This window comes from Sturnus vulgaris, chromosome 20, assembly GCF_052056855.1.
Source record: "Sturnus vulgaris isolate bStuVul1 chromosome 20, bStuVul1.hap1, whole genome shotgun sequence".
Lineage (NCBI taxonomy): Eukaryota > Metazoa > Chordata > Aves > Passeriformes > Sturnidae > Sturnus > Sturnus vulgaris.
Window position 1 is genome coordinate 11,234,386 of NC_142262.1, and position 14,949 is coordinate 11,249,334.

The window sequence follows — 14,949 nt, forward strand, 5'->3', positions numbered from 1 at the left end:
ACCTCTGTGCTTCTGTGAGGGAATGAGGAGGGCACTGGAGCCTGGGAGAGCCACCCAGGAGTCTCAAGGAGCTTCATCACTACCAGGTCCCCCTGGGGCAGAGTTTGGAGGTGCAGAAGGGGCAGGGTTTGGAGATCAGGACTCTGCCTGGCACAGCCCTACCTCAGCAGAGCCATTTGGGTCACCCCAAACCTGTCACTGCAGGAGGGGGAGGATCCAATGACCCACTGGAGAGCCAGAGTCTTGTGTTGGTGTGCCCGCTCCCAGAGCTCTGCACTCTCCTCCTGCCCCAGATGGTTCTTCATGCCTGGGAGGCAGCAAAGTAAGAGGAATGTCCCTGGTTCTGTCACCCTCTGGCTCTGCGAGAGCAGGAGCTGTGGCTGCTGAGCCTCACTTTCTGCCTGTGACAGCAGCCAACTGGCTCAGCCCTGGGCTTGCCACCCTCCACGTGAACACCTGAGAGCTCAGGTTCTCTGGAAAGGCCCCGTCCCGCCCATCCTGCTCTTCGGTGGGAAGCAGCATCACTTGATGAAACCAGCCCCAATTGTAAGCAGAGGCAGTGGCTGAATTCACCTGGAGGAGCCAATGTAGGTCACCAAGCATTGGCAGCAGCAGCAGCTCCTCTGTCCCATGACACAGCACAGCTGTGTCCCTTTAGCCCCCACCCCAGTGTCTGTGCCCAAGGCTGTGCCCCAGCTGCTGCAGGGATGGGTGATTCGGGGCATGTCCTCACATTCCAATGGGAAACAGAGGCCACAACCTCCCAGACTGCAGCTGTGGGTGACTCTGTGACATTTCAGGCTCGTGCTCAGCTTGGCAGGACCTGCTTGCCAGCATATCCCTGTCCCTGCTGCCACATCCCTGTCCTTCCCAGCACATCCCTGTCCCTCCCGGCACATCCCTGTCTTTGCTGCCACATCCCTGTCCCTCCCAGCACGTGTCACCGTGTCACAATGTGAGTTTCCCCTCCAGCCCGGCACACGCTAGGTACCCGGGGAGCCCCGGGGCTGTGCGAACGGCCGTGACCCCCACGGATCCCTCCAGACAAACCCAGCAAAACCGAGCCGCTCCTTGCCGGGCCGGGCTGAGCAGGAGCTCGATGCTCACATCTCTGTAAGGCGTTTATTTATCTCCCAGACACCCAAGGTGTGAGGCTGGTGCCCAGCCGAGATCTCTGAGCTCCCCCAGCCTGGCTGAGTCCCTGGGAGAGCCGGGGGCAGTTTCCAGGCACAAGCACCTCTGGATCCCGGCTCAGCTCCCCCTCCCCACTCCCGGGTTCAGCTCCTGCTGCAGGATCGCATCGTCTCAGTTCACAGGGATAATGGGCGAAAAGAGCCTAGAGACACCTGCCCAGTGAAGCAGCCAGGGATGGAACAGATGTATTAAAATCTGAATGAAATTGCTGCCAACAAAGTGCAGGAGTTCCTGCAGCTCGGGGTTATCTGCTGCTTTCCCATTCTGAACCGACGGAGCATGGTCAGCTCTATTCATCAGCCTGAGCTCAGAGCCCTGAAAAAGCAGAATTTCTCTGCCTTGATGCTGTCCCTCCTCAAAGAGACTCCCAAAAAAGGCAGGCCCCATGCATCTTTCATGGGACACTAAATAACTCATTCTGCTATCTATCATTTAATCCGAGCTGCAGAGGCTGAGGAGGGAGGGGTTTTGAGGGGGGAGATTTCTCTGCCTGCCTTGAGCCCTAAAACCGCTGCAGGCAGGGAGGGGGCGGGGAGGGGGCAGTGCCAGCTCTCCCAGCCCCACCTAGGCTGCCCCAGCTGCCCCCAGGCCGGGAGCAGGACGGGACTGTTGAAAGCACATTTCCACTCCACAGCACAGATGTTCCCAGCCCGTGCCAAGAGAGCGGGAGAGGCTCAAAGAAAGCAAACATTGTCCCAGGGCAGAGCGCAGTGAGCAGGGAGGAAGGTTTCTCTTTTTTTGCTGTTATTATTATCACGATGATTTGGCAGTGCAGAAGTGGATTTCTCTCGGGCTTGAGTCAGTTCAGCTCAGATCTATTCAGGATTTTATCCTGAAATCCAAGTGCTTCCATGGCACAAGGACTCATGCTCAGCAAGAGGGAACATTTCTAGTGCTGTCCTGTCCCCATGTCTCCCTAATCCAACCCAAACCCTCTGTGTTTTTATATCCATCCAGGCTGTCTGGTATCCCAGGCAGTTCATGCCGTAACAACAAGGAATTTTCCATCATAGTGACCAAGTGTTTCCATCCTTTCATTGTATTTGACACTCAGATTTTGCCCACCCCACATTTGCTCTGAAGCCGAAGCAGGAAATGGCAGCTTGAGAGACAGGAGCTGGAGAGAGCCAGGAGATCCCAAAAAAAGGCATTTTAGGGAGAAAGTGCTGACGCAACCCAGCAGTGCCGGATGCTGCAGCGTTGATAAATATTTGATTTAGCCTGAATAGGAAGGCATCACGTTCAGAATGACCTGAACAAGAGGCAAGATGACAAATACAGTGCCACTGAAAGGGCAGATTCACACGGTGAGCATTCCTGAGGTTCACTCCGGTGTGCAAATTGCCTTAAATTGGAATGAACTGGAGTTACCTGTGGGAAAGGCACCTCTGCCTGCTCCAGGCCGGATGGGATGCACTGACAGCCACGGGATGCCTCTGCCTGTGCTTGGAATGGCACTGTTTTGGTTTTCAGTCGTTCGCTGACGTGTGCTGTCAGAATTCCTGCACTGGCATCACAGGGGCTAGCTGTGGGGGTTGACAGGATCCCAGGAAAAATGATTTCACTACCCAGTGCTTCCTAATCCTGGCAAGTTTGAGGTTTTTGACATGACTGAGTTTCACTCTCTCATTTTAGACCATTTTCCTCGGCTGTGGTTTTCAGCTCCCCCATTCCATCCATCTCCCTCTAAAAAACCCCAGGTTCTCATCCAACTCTCAGTTCAGCCCTGCCTCTGGATTCTCCACCCCCCTCACTGTTCTTTAGGCTTTTCCTCACTTTCCTTAAGGAGTTGCTTTGGATTTTCGGTTGTCCTCAGTTCAGCACGAGCCCTGCCTTGGTTCCCTCGCTCCCTCCCTGCACTGCAGCTCTGGCTCGCGTGGGATGCTCAGGGCGTGAGCGTCCAGCCAAAACCAGACAGAGAGAAACAACAAGTGCTTTTCTCTTCAGTGAGCCGGGAGCTGCTCTAGATAAACCCATTCTTCCCACACTGCATGAAGCACCACCTGCCCTTGTTCGAGAATTCAGAGAGGAAAATCCCCACATCCTCACACAAATGCTCTGGCAGATCCCAGTTTCCATCTCCTCAGGATCTGCAGTGGGGTTTGCAGTGGGGGGTGTTGGGAGCAGGGCCAGGAACCTGCCAGGGGTCCCAGGGAACACTCGGGACTCTGCTTTGTGGATTGTCACCTTTGGATAGGAGAAGGGAACCTGATATTAAGGATTCTTTCATAAGGGAGCATTTCATCCACTGGTTTTGTATGGATTTCACAGCTCTGGCCAGGAGGATGCTGAGAAATGAACTTCAGCAGTGGATGCAGAGTCTGCTCAGGAGTCAAACCTCTGAGCTTCAGGGGGTTTGTAGCTGGAATTTCAGCTCAGCCCAGACTTCTCTGAGTGCCTGGGCCAGCAAGAGCCTCGGCAATGCCAGCAGCTTTCCTCAGGCAACTGAGGTCGGGAGGTCGAGAGCTGGGAGCCCCCACGGTGCTTCTGGGGCTCTGCAGGGCCAGGGGCTGCCCTGAGCCCCTGCACTGCATCCGCTGGCCCAGAGCGGCTCCCCGGGCACAACACCCCCGGCAGGGCTGCTTCCATCGCCATTCCCATCGCTCCAGGAGGAAAGGCTGAGTGCCCAGAGTGGCTCCGCGTGGGAGCTGCAGTCCCTGCAAGGCGGCTGCTCCCTCGGGGGGCTGGCAGGGGACGGGGGGTGACCCCAGCCAGGCTCTCAAGGGACATCCTTTGCCCATCAGGGCTGCCTGCGGGCGGGAGGAAACTTCGGCTGGGTTCAATCCTCTGTCCGCTCTGGATAAGCAGCTCCTGAGCCTCGGGCCACTCGCGGTGGAGCCGCCCCTGGGGATCCACGGGCGGCTGATCCCCCTCCATCTGCTCAGCATCGACAGAACGGTGTGGATTTAGTCTGACATCACTCCAGGGGCAGCACACGGCCCTGTGCCCGATCCGTGCCCGCCACACCGCTGGCTGCCAGCCTGGCATCCCCCTGGGAGGTCACCATCCTGTCACCACCCTCGAGCTCACACCCCGGCCCAGGGACATCTGCCCTGTGGGGAGGCGGGACCGTGACATCCAACAGCACCTCCTGACCCTTTCTCTGTCATCCTGCTCCATCTCCCTGACCCCAAACAGACACCAGGGTGTGGTGCCAAACAATGTGGGATGGGCAGGAGGTGGCCAAAAGTTCTGAACTCTGCCAGCACTGGGTTGGAAACCCCCGTTTTGTGACTCTGTGTGAAGGAACTGTCTTTATGTCCCGAAAGCTCAGTGTGGAGGGTGCAGAGATAACCATTGTCCCACTATTCCAATTCAGAGCACCCAGAGGTGGCAGAATTTTGGCATCTCACAGTGTCTCTGTGACACCCTGAGGTGATGCTGAGGGCAGCAGGGCACCATCCGTGAAGCAGGGATGGGACTGCCGGGAAAGCCGCGGGGCCGTGGAGGGGACAGAGGGACGGCTCACCTCGGGTAATGATGAGGGTGGGCTGGGGCACTCCGAGGTGGTGTTGGGACAGAGGGATGGCTCGCCCTGGATGATACTGGGCGTGGAGGGCTGGGTCAGCCGAGTGATGCTGGGCGCGGAGGGCTGTGGTACCGGGGTGATGCTGGGGACACAGGGGCGGGCGGGGCACGGCCGCCCGTGCCGCCAGCGGCACCTCCCCGCTCACCCCTCCTCCTCCGCTCCGCTCTCCTCCTCCCACCTCCCTCTCCCGAGCCAGCCCGGCCGGGGGAGGAGCCGGCCGCGCACAAAACCTCCTGCCCGGCCCCTCCGGGTCCCGCACCGGCACCGGCGGCGCCCAGCGCCCGCCCGGGGCCATGCGCGCCGCGGCGGGGCCGGGGCCGGCGGGGCCGGAGCAGGGCGGCGGCCGCCCGCGGCCATGAGCGCGGCGGGGCCGGGACCGGGACCGGGGCAGGGCGGCGGCCCCGGGCGGCGGCGGCGGGCGGGGGGCGGCGGGGCGAGCCCGGCGGGGCGGCCGCGGGCGTGGGGCGGGCGGCGGCGGCGGGCGCTGCGCTCGCTGGGCAGCCTGGCCGGGCGGCTGCTCCGCACCTGGGCGCGCCTGGCCGGGGGGCGCGGGGGCCGTCGTGCCGCCCCTGAGGATGACGAGGGCGGGTTCCGGGGGGCGTCGAGGCGGCGGCTCGGCGGGGCGGCCCCGGCGGCAGCGGCGGCGGGGGATGATGCGGGAGCGACGGCCGGGGAGCGGCCGCCGGGCGCGCAGGGGCTGCGGAACCACGGCAACACCTGCTTCATGAACGCCGTGGTGCAGTGCCTGAGCAACACGGCGCCGCTGGCCGAGCGCCTGGCGCTGGGCCGGTACCGCGCCCGCGGTGCCCGCGCCGAGGTCACGCACCGGCTGGCGGCCCTGATCCGCGCGCTCTGGACCCGCGACTACAGCCCGCAGCTCTCCGCCGAGTTCAAGGTACCGAGCAGCCCCGCCCCGCGGCCCCCGCGCGGCCCCAGCTGACCCCGGCCGGGAGCGGCATCCCCAGCTCGCAGCGGCACACCGGCTCACAGCACCAGGCACACCCCGGTCACAGCTCCCTCCAGACCCCCGGAACCCAGTGACACCCTTCCCAGCTCACATCACCTACTCCCCTGCCTCATCCTCCCCATGGACCCTGCCCTGCCAGGCACCCCCTCCCGCCCTGTTACTGTCACCTCCCTCCGGCCTGGCTACTGGCCCCTGAGCTTCCGCGGGTGGGTGAGCTCCCAGCCCTGGCCATGCCGTAGAGCCCTGAGGGTGAGCTGGTGCTGGCTGTGATCATGGGTAAGGCAGGATATTGTCCCAGGAGCCAAATTCAGTGGCCTCAGGCTCTGTCCCTGAGCGTGTGTCACACCTCTGCCAGGCTCATGCCTGGGGACAGGGTGTCAGGGGCATCACAGCATGCCCAGTCTGGCAGGGCAGCTCCTCATTCTCGGGGACGCGTGTACCCTGCCCGAGTGACATTCCCTCGGTGCTGCCGATAAACTGCTGCTGCCATTGAACTTTGCAAAGTGCCTGGGGGAGCTCCCGGGAAGCCGAGCCCTGCCCTGGGATGGGCTACACCGAGTTGATGCCATCGGAGTGCATGGGGCAGGTGGGATCTGAGGGTCCCCATGGCTGAACTCGCCTATAGTGGACTTAATTGTGGTTTTCCCTGTGTCCCCTCCTGGCCACCAGAAGCTGGGACACCCAGAACCTCTGTCTCAGCTGCGTGTGCTCTGCTGGCCCTGGGGTGGCCGTGATGTCCCTGCAGAAGCAGAACGAGGGCAGAGGCTGTTGCAGGGATGGAGCAGGGATGGTTTGGAGTGGGTGCGTTCATCAGCGCCCACCCCGTCCATGTCTTGCAGAACATCGTCTCCAAGCACAGCTCGCAGTTCCGGGGCAACTCTCAGCACGACGCGCTCGAATTCCTGCTCTGGCTGCTGGACCGAATGCACGAGGACCTGGGCGCCGCCTCCCCCGCCCAGCAGAGCCGGGGCCCCACGCAGGTGGGTGGCCCCCCCTGCGGGGGAAGGCGTTCGGGATAGGTCTGGGACCAGGGGTAACGGGATGTGCTGCAAGGCGGTGGGATGGACTTGGCCCCCGCGCAGGTGGGCATGGGGATGCTGTTGTTTGGTCGGTGCGCGGGTGAAAGGACGGTGGGAGCTGAGTGCTGCGGGGCTGGGCAGGGGTTGGAGTGCTGGGAGAGTGGGTGGTGTCTACAGGAGCCCATCTAGCTGAGCATCCCGGCATCCTGGTCCTTGGTGAGGAGGTGATGCAACCTCCCCCCCGCCTCCAGCTAAGCTCGCTGTAATTACAGCTCGGCGGCTTTGCTGCTGGCAAAATGAGTAATTAAGTCTTCCTCAATCCATCTGCGCTCAGGCATTGCCCTGGCCCTGGCCCACCCTGCCTCCTCCCTGCTCCTTCTCCGCCTGCTGCTGCCCGCTGGGCACTGCCTGTTGTAGAGGATGGATTTGAGCTGTTGGCATTTGATACGTGAGCTCAGCCCAGCAGTGTGCTGTCCCCACTCCGGGGGTGACACCTGGCCCAGCTGTGTGCTGTCCCTGCTTTGAAGTGACTCCCACCTTGGACACAGGGAGCCTGGGAGCAGCTCCCTCCCCCCTGTGCCCAGCCTGGGGTGTTGTGGCTGTACCAAGGGTGAAGGTTGGGGTCCTGGGCAGACCCTGCCCAGCCTCCAGCACAGCTCTATCCCACAGGGAGAGCTCGGCTCTGGTGCCCATCTCCATAGCCTCTGGAGAAGCTGCCCTGCCTGGCCAGGGTCCTGCAGCCATCTGAGCTGAGCTGTCCTCAGCCCTTCCACCTTCCCCGGGAGGCATTTGGATGCCCCAAGCTTTTTGGAAGAGCCTGGCAGTTCTCCTTAAATGCCAGATCCCCACGTGTGCCATGAACTGTGGTGTGACACGACTGTGCCACCGGGAGGTGGTGCCATGGCAATGCCCAAGGCACCTCCCTGGCTCTGGGGATGGGGCCCTTTGTGTGTCCGTCAACATCCGTGGCTTTGCCTGGCATCCCCCAGGTTTGGCCCCTTTTGGCGACATCACCTGAGTGGCACCCACATGCCCCTGTCCCTCGGGAGGGAGGCCCGGCAGAGGTGTGACCCTCAATAAATGCCTGGGAAGTGTCTGGAGGAAGCTGTTGGGTAGGACAAGGGACCAAAGTGGGGACCAAGGCTTGGCTGCCAGGGGGACTGGGGGAGGAGGCATCCCCTTGGATTTTTTGGGAATTTTGAGGGCCCTGTAGGGCGCAGACACTGTCCAGGTCCCCTCTCAGCCACACCAGATGGACCCCAGTGCCAGGCAGACTGTAAAGACACGTCAGGCTCAGCAGGACCTGGTGCCAGCAGATGGCATTGAGGAAAATCCGCCTCCTGGCCAAAATCCGCAGTGATTTTCAATCTTACTCATCGAGACACCAGAAAGTCACTGTGTTACCCCAAAACAGCCCAATTTTTTTTTTTTTACTGACACTCCTTTCTGCAGCATCTCTTCCCTCAGGCTCCAGGGATGAAGCTCCTGGCCCCAGTGTGGGCACTGGGGCTCCTGGCATGTCCCAGGACAGCAGGCAGCCAGGAAGATGCCACTGGGCCATCTCACCCAGGATCTCCTCTGGGAATATTTCTCCCAGCTCAGATGCATTCCCAGCTCCAGCTCCTTGGTGTCCCAGAGCCCTGGACATTGGGGCTGCCTTGGGGGGGGTCTCACCATGCAGATGCTTCATTAACCCTTTGTGCCCTAGGCTGGCTGGGAGATGGGACACGTCCCAAAGGTTCCCCTGGAGGGCACAGCAGTGCCAGGCAGGCAGGTGCCAGAGTCTCTTTGGCATCACCTTCAGCCCACCCTCATGCCATAGAGACACCAAAGCTGGGCTTGGTTCACTAGGACGTGTCCCTGATGCCCTGAAGGACATGTCCGTCCCCTTAGCACCTTACTCACCACTTGTCTCTTGCCCCTGCAGCCTGGCAAGGATGGGAGCAGCGGTGCCAGCAGGTCCTCCCCAAGCACCCAGCAGCCCCGTGGGCAGAGCTTCGTGCAGAGCCACTTCCAGGCCCAGTACAGGTCAGTGGGGGGATGGATCCTGCCCACTTGGTTTGCTCTTCTGTGCTCTTCCCCTACATGCACTTGAACGTGTGCAAGGCAGGTTGGACAGGGCTTGGAGTGACCTGGTCTGGTGGCAGTGTCCCTGCCCATGGCGGGAGGCTGGACACGGTGCTCTTTGAAGGTCCCTCACAACCCAAAGCATGCTGTGCTTCTGTCACAGGACTCAGGACAGTCCCAGCACTCCAGCACGAGGGTGCCACTCTATGGGACACCCCACACGTTCACCTGGCTGGGACTCGTGGGATGCTCAGGCCACCCTGTTCCCAAGCCATGGCACTGCAGGCAGCAGGGGACACATCTGGCATCACAAGCCCTTCCTCTTCTCTCAATTAATCCCTCGTCCTATATGTGAAAAAAGGCACTTTAATTATCCCTGTTCCACGTGCCAGAGCCGTCTGTGCGCTAAAGGATTTATTAATTTGTGTGGCTGTTTCCCAGAGACCTCTGGTTCTTAAAGGTGACAAATTACGAGGACTCAGGATTTTGCTTTGGATTTTAATTTATTTTTTCCCTTTTTGTTGAACAAAAAGGCAGGGGGAAAAAAAAACCCTAAATAAAACCAAAGCAAACAAAAAAACCCCCCAGAATTAAGACGAATCAGCAGCAGGTGCCAGGGTGAGCAGGGGACCAGAAGTGCCTCCCCAGGACCACCCTGGGGTCAGTCACAGGCAGATGTTCTCCTGCTCCTCCCTCAGCCCAGCCATGGCCCTGCTGCTTGGGGGGGGCGGTTCCACCCCAGCACCCTGGGGTGTTGTCCCTGCTTAACCTCACCCAGGCGGGCTGGAGTCACCTGAAAACCTCCAGGAGCTGCCCCAGGCTCTGTCAGCCCTTGAGAGGGGGAGCAGCACTTGGGAGGGCTTGGAGGCCACACTGAGGAATGGGAATGGGAGACTCCCAATCCTGACATTCCAGGAGGCACTTCAGGAGCCCTTCTCTGGGTTCAGACTGAACAGATCTCGGGTTGGGCAGGCAGGAACAGTCTGGGGGCCCCACTCTGCCAGAAGGTCATGCAAATCTCCTGTGATGCCAGAGCTACCTGAGCCCCAGGAGATGTGGTATCCAGGGAGTGGTACTTGAGATGTGGCACCTGGGATAATGGATTTGGGATGATGGGTTTGGGATGTGGTATCTGGGATGCAGCACTGGTACCAGGGCTCTGCAGCCCCAGGGTGGGCACTCTCGGGGCTGTGCCCGCTCTGGTGACCCTCCCCATCCATTTCCTAGGTCTTCCCTGACGTGCCCTCACTGCTTGAAGCAGAGCAACACCTTCGACCCCTTCTTGTGCATCTCCCTGCCCATCCCACTGCGCCAGACCAGGTGAGCCTACATCCATCCCCCGGCGGGATGGCAGCTCCAACCAGAGCAATTCGCATATTTTGGGGTGAATAACGATCATGGGAGGTGGCGGCAGCGCTGAGAGCAGGTGACAGCCCCAGGAGCCGTGTCCTTTGGGCGTGTGCCATCGGGAGCTGCCGTGCCGGCACCGGGATCCCCCGGCGGTGCCGCCGCGGCTGAGCTGTGTCCCCGCGCTGTCGCCAGGGCTCTGAACGTCACGCTGGTGCTGCAGTGCGAGCGCTGGCGCTTCGTGCGGGTGGGCCTGGCCGTGCCGCTGCTGGGCACCGTGGCGGACCTGCGGGCGATGGTGGCGCGGGAGGGCCGCATCCCCCCGGAGCAGGTAACGGGGCGCGGCGGGCGGGGCGCGGCGCAGCCCGCGGGGTGCTGAGGGCGTGGCCCCGTCCCGCAGGTGATCCTGGCCGAGGTGTCCCCGCGGGGATTCCTGCGCTCACTCTCCGACCCCGAGGCGCTGCGGGCGGCCGGCGAAGCCGGGCCCGTCTACGCCTTCCAGCCGCCGCCCGCCCGCCGCGCAGGTACCGCCCCTGGATCTGATTGGCTGCGAGCGCCTGGGCTGCGCTGGGATTGGCGCTGGGCGGGAGTGGCGGGAGGAAATGGATCCCTCACTGTGATTGGTGGAAGGGAATTGATTCCCTTACTGTGATTGGTGGGAGGCCATGGGTCTCTTGCTGTGATTGGTGGGAGGGAGTGGATCCCTTGCTGGGATTGGTGGGGCAGTGGCGGGACTGTGGGAGGCAGTCTCTGCTGGGATTGGTGGGAAATGAATCGCTTTGGCTAGGATTGATGGGAAGGGTGCTGGTGGGCAGGGGCATGGCACTAATTAACCCAGCGCTAACGAGAGCCTCTCATTTCCCCGCCCCTCAGGGTGTCCCCGCAGCCTCCCCACGTCCCCCGCAGTGCCACGGCCGGAGGGGCCGCGCCTGCTGCCCAGCACTGCCCTCTCCTCTGACTGCCTGCACCGCGCACCCGGCGGCCGCATCCTGCTGCTGCTCTGCAACACGGCGGGCACGGGGCCGCAGCTCACCAGGTACCTGTCACCTGCCACCCGCCTGTCACCCTGTCCTGCTCTGCCCGGCCCTGTCCTACCCACCCAGCACCTGTGTGATACCCAGACCCGTGTCCCTGCTGCCTGTCCCCAGGTTTGGGCCGCCACTGGTGCTGCGGGAGGAGCGCAGCGTCTCCTGGGAGCAGCTCCAGCAGAATATTCTGGCCCAGCTAAGGGGAGTCTTGCGGGGAGAGGTCCTGCCTCAGGTGACCCAGGGAAAGCCATCAGATTTTGGGGGCTGTTTTTGCCCCGTGTCCCGAGGCCTGGTTTGTCCAGGTTCTGCTGCTGGGCACGGGATCCCTGTCCCCTGGTGACCCCACAGTCCACTCTGCCCCCACAGGGCACAGAAGCTCTTTTCCGGATCCGCCTGGCAGGGGGCTCAGTCCCCTGCACCTACCTGTCCCCTCAGGATCCTCGTCCCCTCTGCCACCCTGCCATCGACAGGTAAGGGGCTGCAGGGACAGGACTGTCCCCAGAATGTCCCCTCAACCCCTGGGGGTGGACGGTGGTATCACCATGAGTGGGCACAGTGTCCCTGTGCATGACTGTGTTGTCACCATGGGTAGCCAAAGGTGTTCCTGTGGCTGGCCAGTGTCATCATGGGTGGCCAGTGGTGACACCTTGGATAGTCACAGTGGTGGTCACTCTGCTCTCCCAGCACTGGGTCCCCAGCCCAGCGCTCCCACTGTGCGAGGTGGTAGCTGTCCCTATCTGCCAGCATGGGCTGGCAAGGAGGTGTCCCATGGGGACAGGGGTTCTGGGGACATCTCACCCTGTCCTCCCCTCAGGGCCCTGCAGCTGAGCGGGGCCGGGGGCCCTCCCCACGTAAGGCTGACGGTGGAGTGGGACATGAGCACCAAAGAGCGGTGAGTCCCCTGCGCCGGGGCTGAGGGGACAGCCCGGCACTCGGGTAACCCTCGCTGGTGACACTTCCCCCGCAGGCTGTTCGGAAGCATCCAGGAGGAGGTGGTGCAGGATGCAGAGAGCGTGCGGCGGCAGCAGCAGGCGCACGGGCAGCAGCACAGCTGCACCCTGGACGAGTGCTTCCAGCTCTACACCAAGGAGGAGCAGGTACGAGCACCCCGGGCACTGCCCACGCCCTGCCCATCCCTGGCACAGGGGCTGTTGGTGCTTGCGGTGCTGGGCGCACCTGTGGAGGTGACGGGGGGGTGACAGGGAGGGAGGTGGCCATAACGTGGTGTCCCCAGCTGGCCCCGGACGATGCCTGGCGCTGCCCGCACTGCAAAGTGCTCCAGCAGGGCACGGTGAAGCTCAGCTTGTGGACGCTGCCCGAGATCCTCATCATCCACCTGAAGCGCTTCCGGCAGGTGGCTGAGCAGCGGCACAAGCTCACCACTCTGGTGAGGTTCCCACTGCGGGGGCTGGACATGGCCCCGCACGTGGCACAGCGGGGCCAGCCCGGGGGGCAGCTCCTGGGTCGCTGGGCGCCCTGGCAGCCCCCCCTGCGCCTGCCCCCGGGCTGCCCCCGCGAGCACCTGTACGACCTGTACGCGGTCTGCAACCACCACGGCAGCATGCAGGGCGGCCACTACACCGGTGAGTGGAGGACACTGGGGACAGGGAGGTGCCATGGGGCAGGGCAGGGGGGAGCTGGAGTGCATAGGACATACAGGATGGCGCTGCAGCCACTCCTGCAGCAGACAGGGCACCGGAATGTGCCCCCCAGCACCACCCCACTCCCTCAGTGTGTCCTTGCACCATGGCGCTCCTGGTTCCCCCTGCACCCCGGGGCTCGGGGCATCCCGGGACAGAGCCCCCGTCCCCCCTCACCCCGTGCCCCTCGCCCTCAGCGTTCTGCTGCAACGCCCTGGACGGGCGCTGGTACAGCTACGACGACAGCCGGGTGGAGGGGGTGCGCGAGTCCGAGGTGAGCACCCGCAGCGCCTACATCCTGTTCTACCAGCGCCGCCGCGCCACCGGCTCCGGCACGGGTGAGCCCCAAATACCTGCCCACCGCACCCCGACACTGCCGCGGGGCACAGCCGTGTGGCCACACACAGCCCTACGTGTGACCCACACCTGTGCGCACACCCCTGCCTCTGCCCGCTGCACAACTTGCACAGAGACCTGCCGCTCCTTCCCTGCGGCTGTGCACACCCCTCACCTACCCGTGTGCCACCCCCGGCCCACGCCCGCCGCTCCCCGCAGGCTCCGCAGCCTCCACGGGGCACTGGGTGTTCCGCCTGGCCGCCTCCGAACCCCGCGCCGACCCCCGCACCGACCCTGACCTCCGCACCGACCCCGACCCCTCGGGCTTTGTGGCCGCCCCGGAGAACGGTGAGGCTCAGGATGCTCAGCCCCCGGTCCCCACCACGCTGCCCGCCCGCTCTGACCGTGATTCTCCCGCAGGCGGGTTCGAGGCGCGGCCCCCGGTGCGGGGGCTGCAGGGGCTGCACGGGCGCAGCCTCAGCGTCCGCACCGCCCCCTCCGGACCCCCGGGACAGGGGGAGTCGGGCTCCCTCCGCGCCCCACGACGGCTCCGCCGGGCCGCCAGCGCCGAGGGGACCCCGCGCCGGCCGCCCCCGGGCCCCGGCAGCCCCGAGGCCGCGGTGCCTCAGGGGGACGCGGGTGTCCCCCCGGGCCGCTGTCCCTCCGGCCCCTCGGTGCTGGGCCGGTCGCGGAGCTCGGCCAGCCTTCCCCCCCGGCCCGAGGGGCGGCTGAGCAGATCCGCCTCGCTGGGCAGGGGCGCGGGGGGGCCGCCCCTGGCCACCCGCGTTCCCCCCGGGGCCACCCTGCAGCGGGGCCGGCAGCCCCCCAGGCCCCTGCGCCCCCCGGCCGTGCCCGAGTCCAGCTTCTGAGCCGTGGAATGGGGGGCAGCACCCCCCAGCAGCTGTACAGCAGGTCCTGAACGGATCGGGGAGCTCCCCGACTGGGGGTGTCCCATCACGAGGGTGCCTGAACCAGGGATCCCAAACCAGGAACATCCCGACCGGGGACATCCCGATCTGCGGGCTCCCAACCCAGGGTTCTGAGCCGGGGGAAAACCAAACCAGGGTGTCCTGACCCAGAGGCTCCCGAATGGAATCCTGACAGAGTGCTCCTGCCTGAGTCAGGGCAGCACAGATCCTGTTCCAGAAGCATTCCAAACCAGGACCAGCCCTAGCTGGGAGTTTCAGACCTGGATTCATCCCAAACTGGGCTCATCCCGACGTGTGGCTCTGAACCCGGGAGTCCCCCAGTGCAGGGCCATCCCAAACAGGGCAGATGGGTGCAGGGTCCTCAGCTCTGCAGCACCAGAGTATTTATTGTACCAGGAGAGTTTTATTCAGAGACGCTTTTTGTTTTCTAAAAGGCGACTATTTGGGGGTGGGGAATTCCTCACACCTCAGTCTATGCAATCCCCGATTCCTGCAGCCAGCTTTTGTACGGGGCTCTACCCCACCGCCGGCGGTTTCTATTAAAGACACGTGAAACAAGTTCAGTGTCCATCTCAGGGGACGTGTCTGAGGGGTAAGGGGCTCTGTGTGCCTTGGGGGTTGGTCCTGGTTCTGCACTGGGGATCAGCCCGGGATCAGGGGTCAGTCCTGGCTGGATCCTGCTGTGTGGGGTGGCTGTGCCTGAGGGAGCTCTGGGAGCAGGGTGGCAACACCAGAAATGGTGAAATCGTGGAGCTGAGCCCACCCAGACATGAGCGAGATGTGTGGGAAAAGTTGGTGCAGCCACAGTGAGGGATGGAGGTGGACGTGGTTGGGTCAGGAGGGAGATGGAGGAGATGGACAAGAAGGGGCTGGTAGACTTGGAGGTGGGATCA

General features: G+C 63.1%; 1 protein-coding gene across 1 annotated transcript; it reads left to right on the forward strand.

Annotated features, from left to right (window-relative positions):
- Positions 1-5,394: 5,394 nt before the first annotated feature.
- USP43 (ubiquitin specific peptidase 43) lies at positions 5,395-14,614 on the forward strand. The gene is made up of 14 exons (XM_088176822.1): positions 5,395-5,618; positions 6,530-6,670; positions 8,637-8,737; positions 10,004-10,096; positions 10,319-10,454; positions 10,524-10,647; positions 10,997-11,159; positions 11,272-11,383; positions 11,518-11,621; positions 11,966-12,043; positions 12,119-12,248; positions 12,386-12,734; positions 12,989-13,372; positions 13,548-14,614. The coding sequence occupies exons 1-14, from the start codon at positions 5,448-5,450 to the stop codon at positions 13,994-13,996; spliced, it is 2,535 nt and encodes an 844-aa protein (XP_088032948.1). The 5' UTR covers positions 5,395-5,447; the 3' UTR covers positions 13,997-14,614.
- Positions 14,615-14,949: the final 335 nt, after the last annotated feature.

Coding starts and splice junctions, on each gene's coding strand:
- USP43 (XM_088176822.1), top strand. CDS start 5,448: ATGAACGCCGTGGTGCAGTGCCTGAGCAACACGGCGCCGCTGGCCGAG. Junction 8,738..10,003: donor CACTTCCAGGCCCAGTACAG/GTCAGTGGGGGG, acceptor TCCATTTCCTAG/GTCTTCCCTGACGTGCCCTC. Junction 10,648..10,996: donor GCCGCCCGCCCGCCGCGCAG/GTACCGCCCCTG, acceptor CCCGCCCCTCAG/GGTGTCCCCGCAGCCTCCCC.